General features: G+C 41.3%; 1 protein-coding gene across 1 annotated transcript in view; it reads right to left on the bottom strand.

Annotated features, from left to right (window-relative positions):
* mdga2a (MAM domain containing glycosylphosphatidylinositol anchor 2a) overlaps positions 1-15,070 on the bottom strand; it is a 145,313-nt gene that overhangs the window by 19,640 nt on the left and 110,603 nt on the right. The window contains 2 exon segments of the mRNA XM_049596371.1: positions 4,510-4,657; positions 9,780-10,056. Coding sequence (XP_049452328.1) covers positions 4,510-4,657; positions 9,780-10,056 — 425 coding nt within the window.

Consider the following 15,070-nt stretch of genomic DNA (forward strand, 5'->3'; position numbering starts at 1 on the left):
TGAATCACTGTTAAACCATCTGCTGAATAACTCAAAAGAGTTGTTGTGACCTTCCTGCACTCATTGACGAGAGCGAAGGTCCAGACAGAGCGATCAGAGGACCTTGACGGTGTCTCAGTTTCTTGAGATATTCCTGATGAACACCGGTTCTGTCTGAAGGTCTCGTTCTCATAACAGCCCTTACATCCACATAAGTTCAGCAGAGATGGACCAGAGTTTTCTTTCTTCATCAAAATACAGAGCTGAGGGTGATATTTTATTCATCAACTAGATTCTGTTATTTTATACTCCAATAAATACTTCATCCTCCTCCTCCTCCTCCTCCTCCTCCTCTCCTGACTGCCATCTCACCTCTGTCTCACTTCTCCTGTAAACTTGTTGTCTTCCTTATTTTTCCTGAGGTCTCTCTGCATCATCATCATCATCATCATCATCATCATCCTCTCTCTACTCTCTCTCCTTCCTTCTCTCTTGTTCTTCTTCTCCGTCTTATCATTTTCTGTCCCTTCAGCACTTCCTCTCTGCTCCTTCTCCTCTGCAGCACATTGCTCTGTATGAATTAAAAGACAGGCGGGTTGCCATGGCAACAAGCCCCCCCCCCTTCCTCATTCTCTGAAGCCGAGCCGATGCTGATGCTGCAGGAGCCTCAGGTACACTCTCAGCATCATGTCCAGCACTGTGTGAAACATTATATTTCTATTCTATAGTTAGTCAAAGAGTTTTTTTCATCAGACTTCATAAAGACCTAAATTTTTTTATTTTCTCCAGATGCTGATTGACGACATCTAAACATTTAACAAGAATAAGATATGACAGGCACTGTATGGATTTAGCTGGATTTAAAATCTGAATTGGTTGCTCCCTTCTTCATTTTAGAAACAGGCCTAATTTGTGCCGGATCAGTTGTCTGACATGTAGTTTGAGGTCACAACATTCTGTTAATTACCTGATTCAATAATGCAGGACACTCATATGGCTGCCTGATGTTAGAATGGTTGCAAGTTTGATTTTCCAACAAAGCTGCAGTCAAAAGATCTGTTTTAAACTATAGTGGGCTGATTTCAATAATACAGCAGTATTAGACCATGGCAGCAGAACATTCTGGATTCTGATTCGTTGGAAGGGGCAGATTAGCTTTTAGTAACCAAACTTTAACCCTTAAACCAAGTCTGAACCTTAAAACAGCCCTTTGAAGAAGTGAGGAACAAAACAAGTCCTCACAAGGCCAAAAACTCTATTAGGTCCTCACAAGGTCTAAAACTCTATTAGGTCCTCACAAGGTCTAAAACTTTATTAGGTCCTCACAAGGCTTAAAACTACTACGTCTTCACAACGTCTAAAGGTCTACTAGGTCTACAAAAGGTCTAAAACTCTACTGCGTCTTCACAAGGTCTAAAACTTTGCCCGGTCCTTACAAGGTCCAAAAGTCTATAACACCCTTATAAGATCTAGAACTCAACTAGGTCCTCACAAGGTCTAAAACTTTATTGGGTCGTCACAAGGCTTAAAACTACTATGTCTTCACAACGTCTAAAGGTCTACTAGGTCTACAAAAGGCCTAAAACTCTACTGCGTTTTCACAAGGTCTAAAACTTTGCTAGGTCCTCACAAGGTCCAAAAGTCTATAACACCCTTATAAGATCTAGAACTCAACTAGGTCCTCACAAGTTTGAAATCTCTACTGGTCCTCACAAGGTCTAAAACCTTACTGGGTTGTCATATGGCTTAAAACTCTACTATGTCTTCACAAGGTCTAAAATGTCTACTATGTCCTCACAAGGTCTTGCAGTCTAGGTCTTTAAAAGGTCTAAAACTCCAATAGGTCCTCATAAGGTCTGTATGTCTACTAGGTCCTTGAAAAGGTCAAAACCTCTACTAGGCCCTCACAAGGTTTAAAACTTTACTACATTCTCACAAGTTCTAAAACTCCACTAGGTCCTCAGAAGATCTAAAACTCTACAAGACCACAAGGTCCAAATCTCTATGAGGTCCTCACAAGGTCTTAAAGTCTACTGCGTCCTCACAAGGACTGAAAGCCTAGATCCTCACAAGGTCTTAAACTTTATGAGGTCCTCACAAGGTCTTAAACTCTACTAGATTCTGTTTGTGTCTGCTACTATCATGTCTTTTCAACAGTTAACATCTTCTTGAACATGTTTTATGTAATTGGTTGAATTACATTTGGAGTTTAACATACTATATATCTGTTTGCATTCTGTAATATCTTTTATTGAAAATGAAGTTTGAAGTAAGTGGTTATAGTTGTAAGTTAGTCAAGATGTGTCCTGAGTTCAGGAGTATTTTTCAAAGTTAATTTACCCATAAAATTCTTTCATAAAACGGAGATTGTAGCTTGAACATGTGTGGATATATTTCATTATCGGTGAGTTTTCTTTATCCACTGTGACAGTTTCCTCCTGTTAGCGAAATGCTAATAATATACATAATGGAAGCAGTGTTAGCATTAAGTTTATGGACCCTGACAGGTGGATGTTTGTGAATGCGTGGGCTGACAACGTCATATTTAGGTTCTAGAAGCAGCTGTTTGTTGGTGGAAGGTTGGTGGTTCAAATACCTGAAGTTTCTTTAACAACTGACCTGAGAGCAGCAACAGTCTGTTTTCATATTAAAGAATTCATATCAGACTGACACAGATTTTTAATGATAAGGGCTGTTTATGTGTTTGTCTATCAGATATGATCATTTTTCATTAAACAATGACTCATTTTTACTGCATATTAACACACACACACACACACACACACACACACACACAGTCCTCTGATGAGTTTAATCTGAATATTTTTACTGGCTCATAAACCCTGTGGACCAGTTTTATTGCCTCATCAGGTTTTATCGGCTGTAACCAACGACATCAAAACAAAACAAAGACTTCATTCTCATGTTTTGTCACATTTATGACTTCAGACATCAAACCACTCATAACAGTTCATATACATGAACACGGAAAGTTATCAGATTAATAAAATCTTATTACCCGGGTCGTAAAAACAGTCTGGTTTCTATGTCTAATCAGTAAATTAAAACCAACATACTTTCTGCTTTGAATTGTTGATATTAAAATGTGATTCAGTTTTTTGTCGTCATGTTTGAATCATGAAGGAATCAAATATATCGTTGTTTTCTTATCTGATAGCTTAGATGAGATTAAAACAAAATTAATCATAGGGCGGCACAGTGGTGTGGTGGCTAGCACTCTCGCCTCACAGCAAGAGGGTTGCCGGTTCGATCCCGGGCGTGGGAGCCCTTCTGTGTGGAGTTTGCATGTTCTCCCCGTGTCAGCGTGGGTTCTCTCCGGGCACTGCGGCTTCCTCCCACAGTCCAAAGACATGCAGATTGGGGACTAGGTTAATTGGAGACTCTAAATTGTCCGTAGGTGTGAATGTGAGCGTGAATGGTTGTCTGTCTCTATGTGTCAGCCCTGTGATAGTCTGGCAACCTGTCCAGGGTGTACCCTGCCTCTCACCCAGTGTCAGCTGGGATAGGCTCCAGCACCCCCGCGACCCTCAAGAGGATGAAGCGGTTAGAAGAAGATGAAGTATATTCTTACTTTTTCTTATTCATACTTATTCATTATTTTTCTTATGTAATTTCTGCCATAGTGTTGATCATGGCTCTCTGGTCATTGTACTGTGATTGCTTGCCTCCTATTTGGAGCTGTACATGGGCTGACCAAAAATGGGGAAAAAAAGGTTTTTTTTTTATCATATTTATTATAATTAATGATATAATAATTATTACATTTATAATTATTATGATTTTTCCCCAATATTTACCAGGAGCGCGACCTGATTGCTGACTTGTTGGACATTTTCTGTATAAATGTGTATAGTTTTTAAATGTCATTATCCAGTGTTTATATTGAATGAGCGAATAAATTAATGATTTTTATTCCGGTTACATACATCTCAAGAAACAGATTATTTCACACAAATTTTCTCACAGTCATTAACTGAAAAAGGAACAGGCTAAAGCCCCTAAAACTCTAATAGGTCCTCACAAGATCGATGACTCTGCAAGGTCCTCACAGGGTTTTAACTTTACTGGGTCCCCAAAGGGTCTAAAACTCTAGGTTCATTTTTTGGTTGACTATTAGATTTTTATTTTATATCTATTTTATTTTTGTATAATTTTATTAATCATCATTTTTTACTTTAAGATTTTCACTTGAGTGTGTGTTTGTTTCTCCTACTATCATGACTTTTCAACCCTTTTTTTAAAGATTTTTTTGGGGCATTTTTTAGCCTTTAATTGATAGAACAGACAAGTAGGGGAGAGAGAGAGGGAGTGACAGGCAGCAAAGGGCCACAGGCTGGAGTTGAACCTGGGCCGCTGCTGCAACAGCCTTGTACATGGGGCGCCTGCTCTGCCACTAAGCCACCGACGCCCCGACTTTTCAACCCTTAACAGTCTTCTTGAACATGTTTTATGTAATGGGATTAATTAGATTTCAGAGCGTGAGGTTTGTTGATGACACTGTGTACTGACCTGTCTGATACCGAGTCTGTAGGCCAGGATTCGGTCCACGGCGTTGGGCTCCATCTGTGTCCACTGCAGCTTGAAGCCATAGACTCGGGGTCTGTTCTGCCACAGAGCGCTGTAGGTGTCGTAGTAAAACTCCGGAGCATAGGCCTTCCTGAGAGACAGAGGAGTCAGAGAAGGAGAGAAGTCAACTACGACTCCAAAAATGCATTTCACCAACTAAAGTCCAATCACAGAGCTTCATATACTGTTAAGTGTCTTCCACTACCAATGAGCTGAAGCTAAGGATTTGAAATCGTTTAAATCGGTACAGATTTTGGATCAGTTTGTGATGAACGTAGACGCCATGGTGGCGAAGTAAAGATTCAAGTAAGTCACAGTGTCCATGTTTGTTTGGTCCACCGAGAGAGAGAAGACGGAGAAATGATGAAAGAGCAAAAAGACAGAGGAAGAGTCAGGGTGTTAATCTCACAGGCAGCAGGATTATAAAGCTCAAGTTAATATGACAGTAAACAGTGTGTGTGTGTGTGTGTGTGTGTGTGTGTGTGTGTGTGTGTGTGTGTGTGTGTGTGTGTGTCAAGAGCACATCTGTGTAGTAGCATGTTTGTATGTCAGCTCATACACACACACAGTCAGCATCAGTGTGTTTTGTGTGTGTGTTCCTGCTGATGTGCAGGCTGGAGGATTAAACCACTGAAGAAGAAGAACTCACCTGACTGGACGAAACCTCCAACATGAACGACCTGATAAGAGAAAGCTGAGTCCTGATTGGCTGACACAGCATGGTGACTCAGACTACTTTTTTCTCCTAAAATTTAATTTCAGTGGTTTGAAAAATTAATCCTAACTCAAGGTCCACTCACTCATGTTTTCTACAGACCGTGGACGGACTTTACTCAGACGCCATGACAGCTGAGAGCTCAATAAAAAATGAGCTAAAACACAACAGAATATTGGACCAAACAAGGACCACAACACTAGAAAATAATGCAGCAAATATTGGACCAAACAAGGACCACAACACTAGAAAATAATGCAGCAAATATTGGACTAAACAAGGACCACAACACTAGAAAATAATGGAGCAAATATTGGACCAAACAAGGACTAAAACACTAGAGAATAACATTGGACCAAACTGAGCTAAAACACCAGAGAATATTGGACCAAATATTGGACCAAACTGAGCTAAAACACCAGAGAATATTGGACCAAATATTGGACCAAACTGAGCTAAAACATCAGAGCATATTGGACCAAATATTGGACCAAACTGAGCTAAAACACCAGCGAATATTGGACCAAATATTAGACCACACTGAGCTAAAACACCAGCGAATATTGGACCAAATATTAGACCACACTGAGCTTTATAACCAGAGAATATTGGACCAAACCAAACATCTCTTTTTAGGCAGTATCAGGTTTCTCTTTGGTCCACACCACTATTCTGTGGACAGCCTTCATACAACCCTCAATTAACTGACCCAAACAAACAAATGCATCAGAGTTAGCTTGAGGGAGAACATAGCCTTACTGTTGAACAGGTATTTTAGTGAGTTTGAGAATTTCCTTCAAGAAAAGAGACACAGAAAATGAGGATGTTGATGCTGTGGAGGCACATTAGGCGAAGGAAATGTCAAGGTGAATAACAGAGAGGTCCATTCAGTCTGAATATCAGCTATGATCTAAAGTCAGACTGATGGAAACATGAATAATGAAAACGTGAAGATGAATCTTTTCTGCTGCTTCGACTCTCAGAGACAAAGGGAAAATCCCAACATTGAACTTTAGTCTTTGTGTTTCTGTGAAGGTGTGAAGGTCGTCAGGTTGTTTCACAGTCTGATGTCAGAGTTTCACTTCTGTTCTGTCAGTTTTATTCTTAAGCTCTGCTGCCATCTCATTGGCTGCTGCAGGATGAGCCAGGTTTAAAATGCCACCGGCGTGTTCACACCTGATTAACAACACAAACTTCACCTCAGCAACGACAAGCCCGACATAATCGCCGTCATTTTCCATCAGCTCTCCATCCTGAGCTTACAACTTCCCCTCTTTAACTGCTTTCTGCTGCTGCCTGCAGAACGCGCTGCTCGCCGCTCGACGTGATAAGAGGCTTAACGCCGGCGTCGAGTTTACAGGAAGAGTCTCGCAGCGCTGACAGGGCGTCTCTGCAGGGGAGCTTTCATCAGGAGAGCACGGAGATATGCGTGGACTCAGCCGGTACTTCCTGTGTGACGTCTGGTGTTCACAGAACGCTCTCAGTCTGAAGATTCACTAACGACTCAACATTTATATTTGAGATCAAACCAGCCTTTTATCTTCTACCTTAATATGATTCTGGTAACCAAACTCAGGGTATCGATGCAACACCAGCGCTCCGTTTTCACTGCGGCTGCTAAAATGTCAGTCCTCATTGTCTGAGCTGTCCTGCTTTATCAGACTAAATGATAAAATGTACTTCCTTCATGCAATGGGTCTAAACTACAGAGCCCTCAAATGGTCATGGAGAATTTTTTTTCTGAGCATTTTTGTTCTCTCGCAGTGACAGTATCAAAATTCAGTACTGTGTGACAAAATTCAGCTCTAAGTAGTGCATGAGGTGAATAATAATAAATGTTTTCCTCGAGGTTTACCATAGCTCAGGACTACAAACTCATATACTGACTGCTCCTGACAAGAGCTCTTGTACAGACTCACTGCCCCCCAACACTAGAAGCCGAACTGCAGCCTGCACCATGAAAGATAGTGAACAGACCACCTACAGAAGGGATATTTAACTTGTATATTTCGTTTATAACCCCCTGCCATCGGGCAATGTTGCAGGATCAACTTGCAACCGTTTCCTGCTACTTGCCAAAAGTACCTTTAATTATATTTCTCTTTGTGTGGGACAGTTTCAGATATTTTTCTGTGGTATAATGTAGCAAATTAGTAGACTTATGTCGGGTTCACACTACATGACATTTTGTCTGTGCCAACGGTCACTATGTCACATTAGGCGATTGTTGAGTCATAAAATTGTGCCTCGACTTGGCCAACAGACATGACAGACTACATGATGGTCCATACCAATCATCCCTGGTCGTCTTTCACGATGTGTGTGATGTCATCGGGTTATTCTTGTCCTTTTTTTATTATTATTACTATTATTTAAGCCACTGTGTCTGTTCAGGGGACAAATACTTTTGTATAACTCTATGGGTAAGTAACTACACTAGAAGCTCAGAGAAGTGTGTAAGACTGTGACTCTGATTCCTGGTCTCAACTCTGGGTTGTCAGGGTTTTGAATTACTGATGAACTTGGACAGGTTCCTAGATATGAGAGCAGCTCCATCCAAAGTGGGATGAATGCCATCTCTCCTAATACCAGGTTTTCCCCAGAAAGTTTGCCAATTATTTACGAGGCCCACATCATTTGCTGGACACCACCTGGACAGCCAGCGATTAAATGATGACATGCAGCAAAACATCTCATCAGTGGTCAGATTTGGGAGGGGTCCAGTGAAAACTATGGAGTCAACATAGTATTTGCAAATGAACACACCAACGCGACATTAATTTTAGTAACCTCTGATTGGTGTAACTGGGTGTCATTACCGACAACATGAATAACAATCTTACTGAATCTATGTTTAGCCTTAGCCAGCAGTTTTAGATTTGACTCAGTGTCGCCCGCTCTGGCCCCAGGGATACGTTTGAATATGGTCGCTGGTGTTGCTAACTTCACATCTCTCAGAATAGAGCTGCCAATGACCAGAGTTTTCTCCTCAGCGGGTGTGTTGCTGAGTGGGGAGAAACAGTTAGAAATGTGAACAGGCTGCTGGTGAACCGCTGTCTTCAGCTTAGTACCAAGCTTCTCTCGGACAGTTACCCAATCTCCTGGCCGGCGACAGACAAACGGGAGCAGATCAAAAGTAAAAATATAAAAATACATAGGGAATAATAAATAACGGCCGTTTATAATGTAATCTGTCTCACTCTATGTTACTATTGGTCAAAGTGACGGGAGCAGTAATGAACGACAAAAAGAAAATCAAACATGCTAGACTTTTTGTTGGAACGTCATGAGGTGTCCCAAACGTGGCATTGGTTGTCATTAACTATGACACACAACACAAGATGAAACAATGGATTATCACGTACGACGCTCTTTGTTGTTCACGAACCGAGCTTACACTGTACGACGCTGCATGGGGCTAAAATCGGGCTGATATCTTGTGCTGTGAACCCAACATAAATCCATTCCAATTATGTTATGAATCTCAGATGACCAGTATGGTTGTATTTTTGGGCCCAGAAAACATGATACTGATTGGACAGTGAGTTTCTGCATTGTCTCCAGCAGAAGTCCCGCCTCTGTAGGCCTGTTCACAATGGTGTTAGTCATGATAAAGAATCTCACAAGCATCTTTAGCATCTCAAAAATGTGATTCATGTGGAGGAAGAAGAAGAAGCGGAAGCATTCCTTACATTTCAGTAGAGTCGTCTCACTGTTCGGTGCCCAGACTCTAATTAAAAACTAAATGTTGACTAAAGGAAATAAAGCAATGTAAAAAATGAGGATGTGAAGAAATGTTTGAGGATTCACAGTTTATGAAATGAAACGTGAAGAAACATCTCAGTAAGGTCCTTTGAATAATGCAGAGAGGTGTCAGAGGTGCGAAGAGAACAGATAAATAAAAAGTTCCAACACACAGACATCTGTTGTGTTTTAGCCTCGCAGACCTGAAGTGTTCAGAGGAAGTCAGGTACTAAAGGCAGGAAGTTTTTTTCATCTTCCCGCAGACACTAACGTGTTTGTTGTCACTTCAGATGTTTGAGAGGATGTGAAGGTTTCCTGAAGCTCTGCACATTATTATTTATGACACATTAGAAAAAACACAAGAACTCCCCCGAGGAGGCTCTGCTTCAGTCTGCCAGCACACAGGATTTAAAGATGAAGATAAACACTAATTAATCATCATGTTCTCGTCTGAACGCAGCTCAGAGTCCCAGCAGACCTCAGGCCTGTTAACACAGCTCATCAGCAGCTGTACTGGGTTCACTGGGATACTGATACTGGGAGAATGGAGGAATAAACCTCACCAACAGATACACTGGGTTCACTGGGAGACTCATACTGGGAGACTGGTGGAGGAAACCTCATCATCAGTTATACTGAGTTCACTGGGAGACTATGAACCTCATCAACAGCTACACTGGGTTCACTGGGAGACCCACTGACTTGTTCACACCTTCCGGTCTTAAACAGCGTCCCATCATGCACCAGTCAAGACTCACCTGTAACCAGGAAGGTGCAGCGCCCCGCCCCGGCCTCGTTGGTGATGTCACAGGTGTACTCGCCGTAGCCCTCCCTGTTCAAAGCTCTAACCAGGTAGCTGGTGTCATCACGCTGGTCGCTGAACTGTCCGACCGTGAGGAGGCGGGAGCCGAGCTTCCACTCGTACCGCAGGAGGCGCGCCGGGTGAGCTCGCAGCAGGCGGCAGGTGAGGCTGAACGCCCGGCCGAGAGCCTGACGGATCTCTGTGTACACCGGCTCCACGACGGGGGGGACTGTTGGAGACGGAGAGACAGGAAATATGAGACGATACGGCAGGAAAGACAAATCCCCAAATCCTAAAAACAACAGACCTTCTTCATAAAAGTAATCTGGTTATCAAATCTAAACATTTAAAATTAATTTATTTATATACTTTGTTTGCAGAAACTGTTCAACAGCTGCACTTTATTTTCACAGCTACTGGATCCAAACACTGGAGGTTGTGTTTGACATCTGAGAAGCTGACCAGATTAAATTATTGATCTGGATGAGACTCCTGAGACTGATGTGATCACCTGTGGAAACACAAACTGTGATCACAGAGTGATGCTCCCTGTTTGTGTCTCTAAAAGACAATGTTTGGAGTGCAGATGAGCTTTACAAAAATTACATTAACGAGAGTTTCATTTTGGCTTTTCATCAAGTTACTGATGGAATATTTTTAGTTAATTAGCTACAGCTGATATAATCTGTGATGCGAGTCGTCACCTGGATGTTTTCTACATTTGCTAATAAGACAGACTGAGGGGATAAAAAATATCTCTTGAAACTCAGTGAATTAGAGGCTTTAAGTTACCTGAAACTGGCTCCATAAAGAGCTCAACTATAAGCACTCTTCAGAATATTTCCATTTAATCAGATAGAGCTTTAAAGAGCTGCAAGAGCATGATACTCAATGTATCTGCCCCCACACACTGAGGAGTGATGACAGTTGACAATGCTTCAAATATGAATGCTGCTGCAAAGAGACTAGAAATTCTAAAACATGGATGCTTCACACACACAAGATCTACACTATCAGCACAGTTTCAGATGAGTGTCACCAATTCAGTATCTGACCAAATGTCTCCCCTTCTGTTCCTGAGATATGACGTTAAGTAATGGTCAAAAAAACATTATGAAGTTGACCTTTGACCTTTTAAATATAAAATGTCATCACTTTATCATTTTATCCTGTTAGACATTTGTGTGAAGATTTGTCAAAAATAGTGTATGAATTCATGAGATAAGGCCAAAAACTTGTTTCCGGAGGTCACAGTGACATTGATCACCAAATTCTAATCAGTTTATCTTTGAGACTAGGTGGACATTTGTACCAAATTTGAAGAAATTCCCTGAAGGTCTTCTTGAGATTATCATGTTCACGAGACTTAGACAGATGCAATGTGACACTGACCTGCCTTTCTTGAGATATTGCATGGATGAGAATGAGATGCACCAAAGTCTGATCAGTCATTACTGAGTTCAAGTAAACATTTGTGCCAAATTTGAGGAAATCCCTCTAGGTGTTCATGAGATATCATGTTCCCTTGACCTTTCTTGAGATATTGCGTTGATGAGAATGAACCAATGTAAGGTCACAGCCACCTTGACCTTTGACCACCAAAGTCTAATCAGGTCATCATTGAGTCCAAGTGGACATTTGTGCCAAATGAAGAAATTCCCTCAAGGTTTTCTTGAGATGTCATGCTCACTAGAATAAGACAAATGCAACGTTACAATGACCTTGCTCTTTGGCCACCAGTATCTTATCAGTTCATCTTTGAGACTTAGTGAATGTTTGAGCCAAACTTGATGAAATTCCCTCTTGGCTTTCTTGAGATATCATGTTCATAAGAATAAGGATGCAATGTTACAATGACCTTGCTCACTGGCCACCAAAATTGAATTAAGTCATCTTTGAGACTACGTTAATGTTTGTACCAAACTTGATGAAATTTCCTTAAGGTGTTCCTGAAATATCACAGTAAATGAGAATGAGACAAATACAATGTTACATTGACCTTGCTCTTTGGCCAAATTTGACAAAAGTCCTTCAAGGCTTTTCTGAGATATCGCGTTGATGAGAATAAGGTGGATGCAAGGTTACAGCAACCTTGACCTTTGACAACCACAAACTAATCGGGCCAATGTTGAGTCCAAGTGGACGTTTGTGCCAAATTTGAAGAAATTCCTTTCCCATTCCAGAGAATGAGATGAACAACCAGGTAACATAATGCCAGCAGCCACAGCTATCACCAGCACAGAGACATAAAAATCCAAACAGACCCTTTTTTGTAAAATCAGGTGTATTTTCAATAATATTATATCAATAACTACCTTACAAACTTTGAGGATTTTACATATTATGTATGTGTATATTATCGATATTTAAATCATTAAATCAAATACTTCCTTTAACCTTCTCTTTTCAGGACAAAAACATAACATATTTTCTGCTTTTTAATCAATAAAAATACATTTCTGTGATGTTTGTTTTTACTTTAGGTTGTATCTTGTTATGTCTGATCCTGGAGGGACCTGATCTCTCCACAAAGAGATCAATAAAGTCTAATCAAATCTAATCTGTTAATCTGATCTGAAGTTGCATCTTGGCTCCATGCTCAGTGTGTAAATGAGGCTGTTTGGAGATTTTCAGGCCATCTGGGAAATTATCATCTGATATCTACAACACACACACACACATGCAAACACACATGTTGGTTTCAGTATACTTATGAGGACACTGTCATAAAGGATGACTGTGAGCTCGAGCCTCACGAGTTTAATGTTTATGTTATATTTATTTAACTCTTTTGTTTTAACTTTGAGCATCTTTGGATCGAAACCTCTGGACCTGCATATTCATACAAACCCAAAGACAAAAGAAAAACTGATCTTTCTTGAGTTTAAAATCCAAAGTTAATATTTAAAACTGTCTGAGGAAAATCAAATCATTAAGTTTCATCACTTTTTGTGTGTTTGAACAGACTTGTTGAACCTGGCCTGACCTGAGAGTTCAGTTTAATACTGGCTGTATTAAACTGATAAAATAAATAATACGTCTGAATAAATCCAGACTGAGAGAGACTAAATTTAAGTGGCTGCTGCGTCTCATTTTCCTGCTCTCTCACTTCACTCTTTAATGAAGCCAAAATGCCTCTAAAATAACCTTAAACCTCTTAAGAGTTTAAAATATTTAAAGTCAGGCGTTAACCTCTGTGTCGCAGCACTCTGCTAAAGGGCACAAAGGCAGAGTTGGATCTGTCTGTTTAAATCCCTCCAGCAGAACTTCCTCTGAGGATTTCAGCCACATTACAGGTGTCACTTCACAGATTAACGTCCTGCTGTCAAACACGGATCAACAGACGAGGGACCGGCAGCTGCAGGCGACCGTCCTCTGACCTCTCTGCAGCAGAGAGACAGTATGAATGCTGCCTGGCTCCAGGGACGAGGCAGCGACAGCTCCGCATCTTTAATTCAGGCAGAGAGGTCAGAGCAGGACGACAGAATTTGAAACTGAACAAATTAGAAGTTAACGTGGAATCTGAGGTCGTTATCCAAAAAAAATACCCCATCAATTAGATTAGTTGTGTTTGTCTGGTGGACTCTTAACTTCCTGTGTACAGCTCTGCGGACATGTCAGGTTAGTGATGGAAGGATTCTGATGTTAGATCTGATCATGAGAACAAAACAAGTAAAGACAAACTTTCAAAAAACATGTCTTACGATCCGATTGTACAGAAAGCGTTTTAGGAGTTGGAGGCGGCTTTTTGTAATTGTTTTTAATGAGAATAAAACTTTTTGCTTGCGGTTTTTGCAACGTGCCTGGCGTTTCCGTCGGAGCGTTCTGAACTCCTTGAGTTGAAAAATCTTTAACTCAGAGCAGAAAAATGCCTAAAGTCAACTCTGCCTTTTTCCTATTGCCCAATCGGATTATTTGAGAGGTGGGCCTTCTGTGGTAGTCATGACAACAAGTTTACAGTTGGTAAACAATGGAGGAGAAACTGGTGGTAGTGGTTGCTGGATACCCAGAGCTATACGGCCTGATGATAGAGAGCAGGTTGTCAAACTGCCCCTGAGTCATCCTAAAATATGCCTGGAAATGTCCATAATGGAGGAGAAGCTTCTGGACCAACTGGTGGTACTCCCCATGATCCAGCCTCTTTTTTAGGGTCTCATGTACCCACACAGATCTCTGTTTATCTGCTGACAGCCTCTCACCCTCAACCAGTTTCAGCTCGTGCAGTTGGTTTGTGGTGAGAAGGTGTTCCGACCTGGATGTGAAGCAACTGCAGTCACATGACACATTGTTTGGGTTAAACATGAGCATGTTACAGTCCTGGAGGATTATTAATGTGCACCTCCTCCTGTACTGCCTTAATATGCACATTCAGCACATCCAATGCATCAAAACATTGTTTTCTAGTTGGAGCCGCGTTTGCCTCGTTTTCAAACTGTATGCTTTGACTAAAATGAACAATGACAGCAATATAGTCCACGATGAGCAGCGCTAAAATCAACCTGCGTAGTTGTCCCTCCATTGTGACATTAGAAAGCGTCACATTTATCTTGCAAGTGTACTCTTCTTCAACGTTTGCTTTACTTCCTGGATTTTTCCCACATGGAAATTCTGACCAATCAAGAGCAGCTTTCTCACACAAGGCATTTGATCTGGTCCTCTTGTAAATGCTGCCGTGAGAACACCAACCAACTCTAGGCAATTATACAACTTTGTGACAAAACACATTTGACTCACTGAAAAACAACCAGTATTGTTGTTTGTTGGTTTTGAACGGTGGTTTGCAGCTTGGTACGCGTCTCTCCTTTGTGACACACCATCCCCTCAACCACTTGTTGACAAAGTCAGCTCATATACAACATCACTTTAGAAACGTTAATATGACGTGTACAAATGTAGAGCCTGATCTCACTCTGAAGTCATCAAACCCGGTGCTTGGGCAGTGACTTGCTGCATCAGAAACCAACAGAAAAAGGCGTCCTTGAACGGTGACATGATTCACGGCTGGTTGCAGTTATAGGTCAACGGCGCCAGGCAGCGTTAGTGTGAAACACAGCAGGACAAGGACGAAGGTTAAGGCAGGGGGCGGATGGGAGGTTTGGTGAATGGATCCAACAAACACAGACTTTCACCCCAGAGAGCGGTGTTCGCTTCCTGTAAGACTCTGCAGCCAGATCCTGTTGTTTTTTCCTAAACCTAATGTCAACAACCAACACACCCAGGGTACCATGGACATTGTATGTGGA

This window comes from Epinephelus fuscoguttatus, linkage group LG14, assembly GCF_011397635.1.
Source record: "Epinephelus fuscoguttatus linkage group LG14, E.fuscoguttatus.final_Chr_v1".
NCBI classification, from domain to species: domain Eukaryota; kingdom Metazoa; phylum Chordata; class Actinopteri; order Perciformes; family Serranidae; genus Epinephelus; species Epinephelus fuscoguttatus.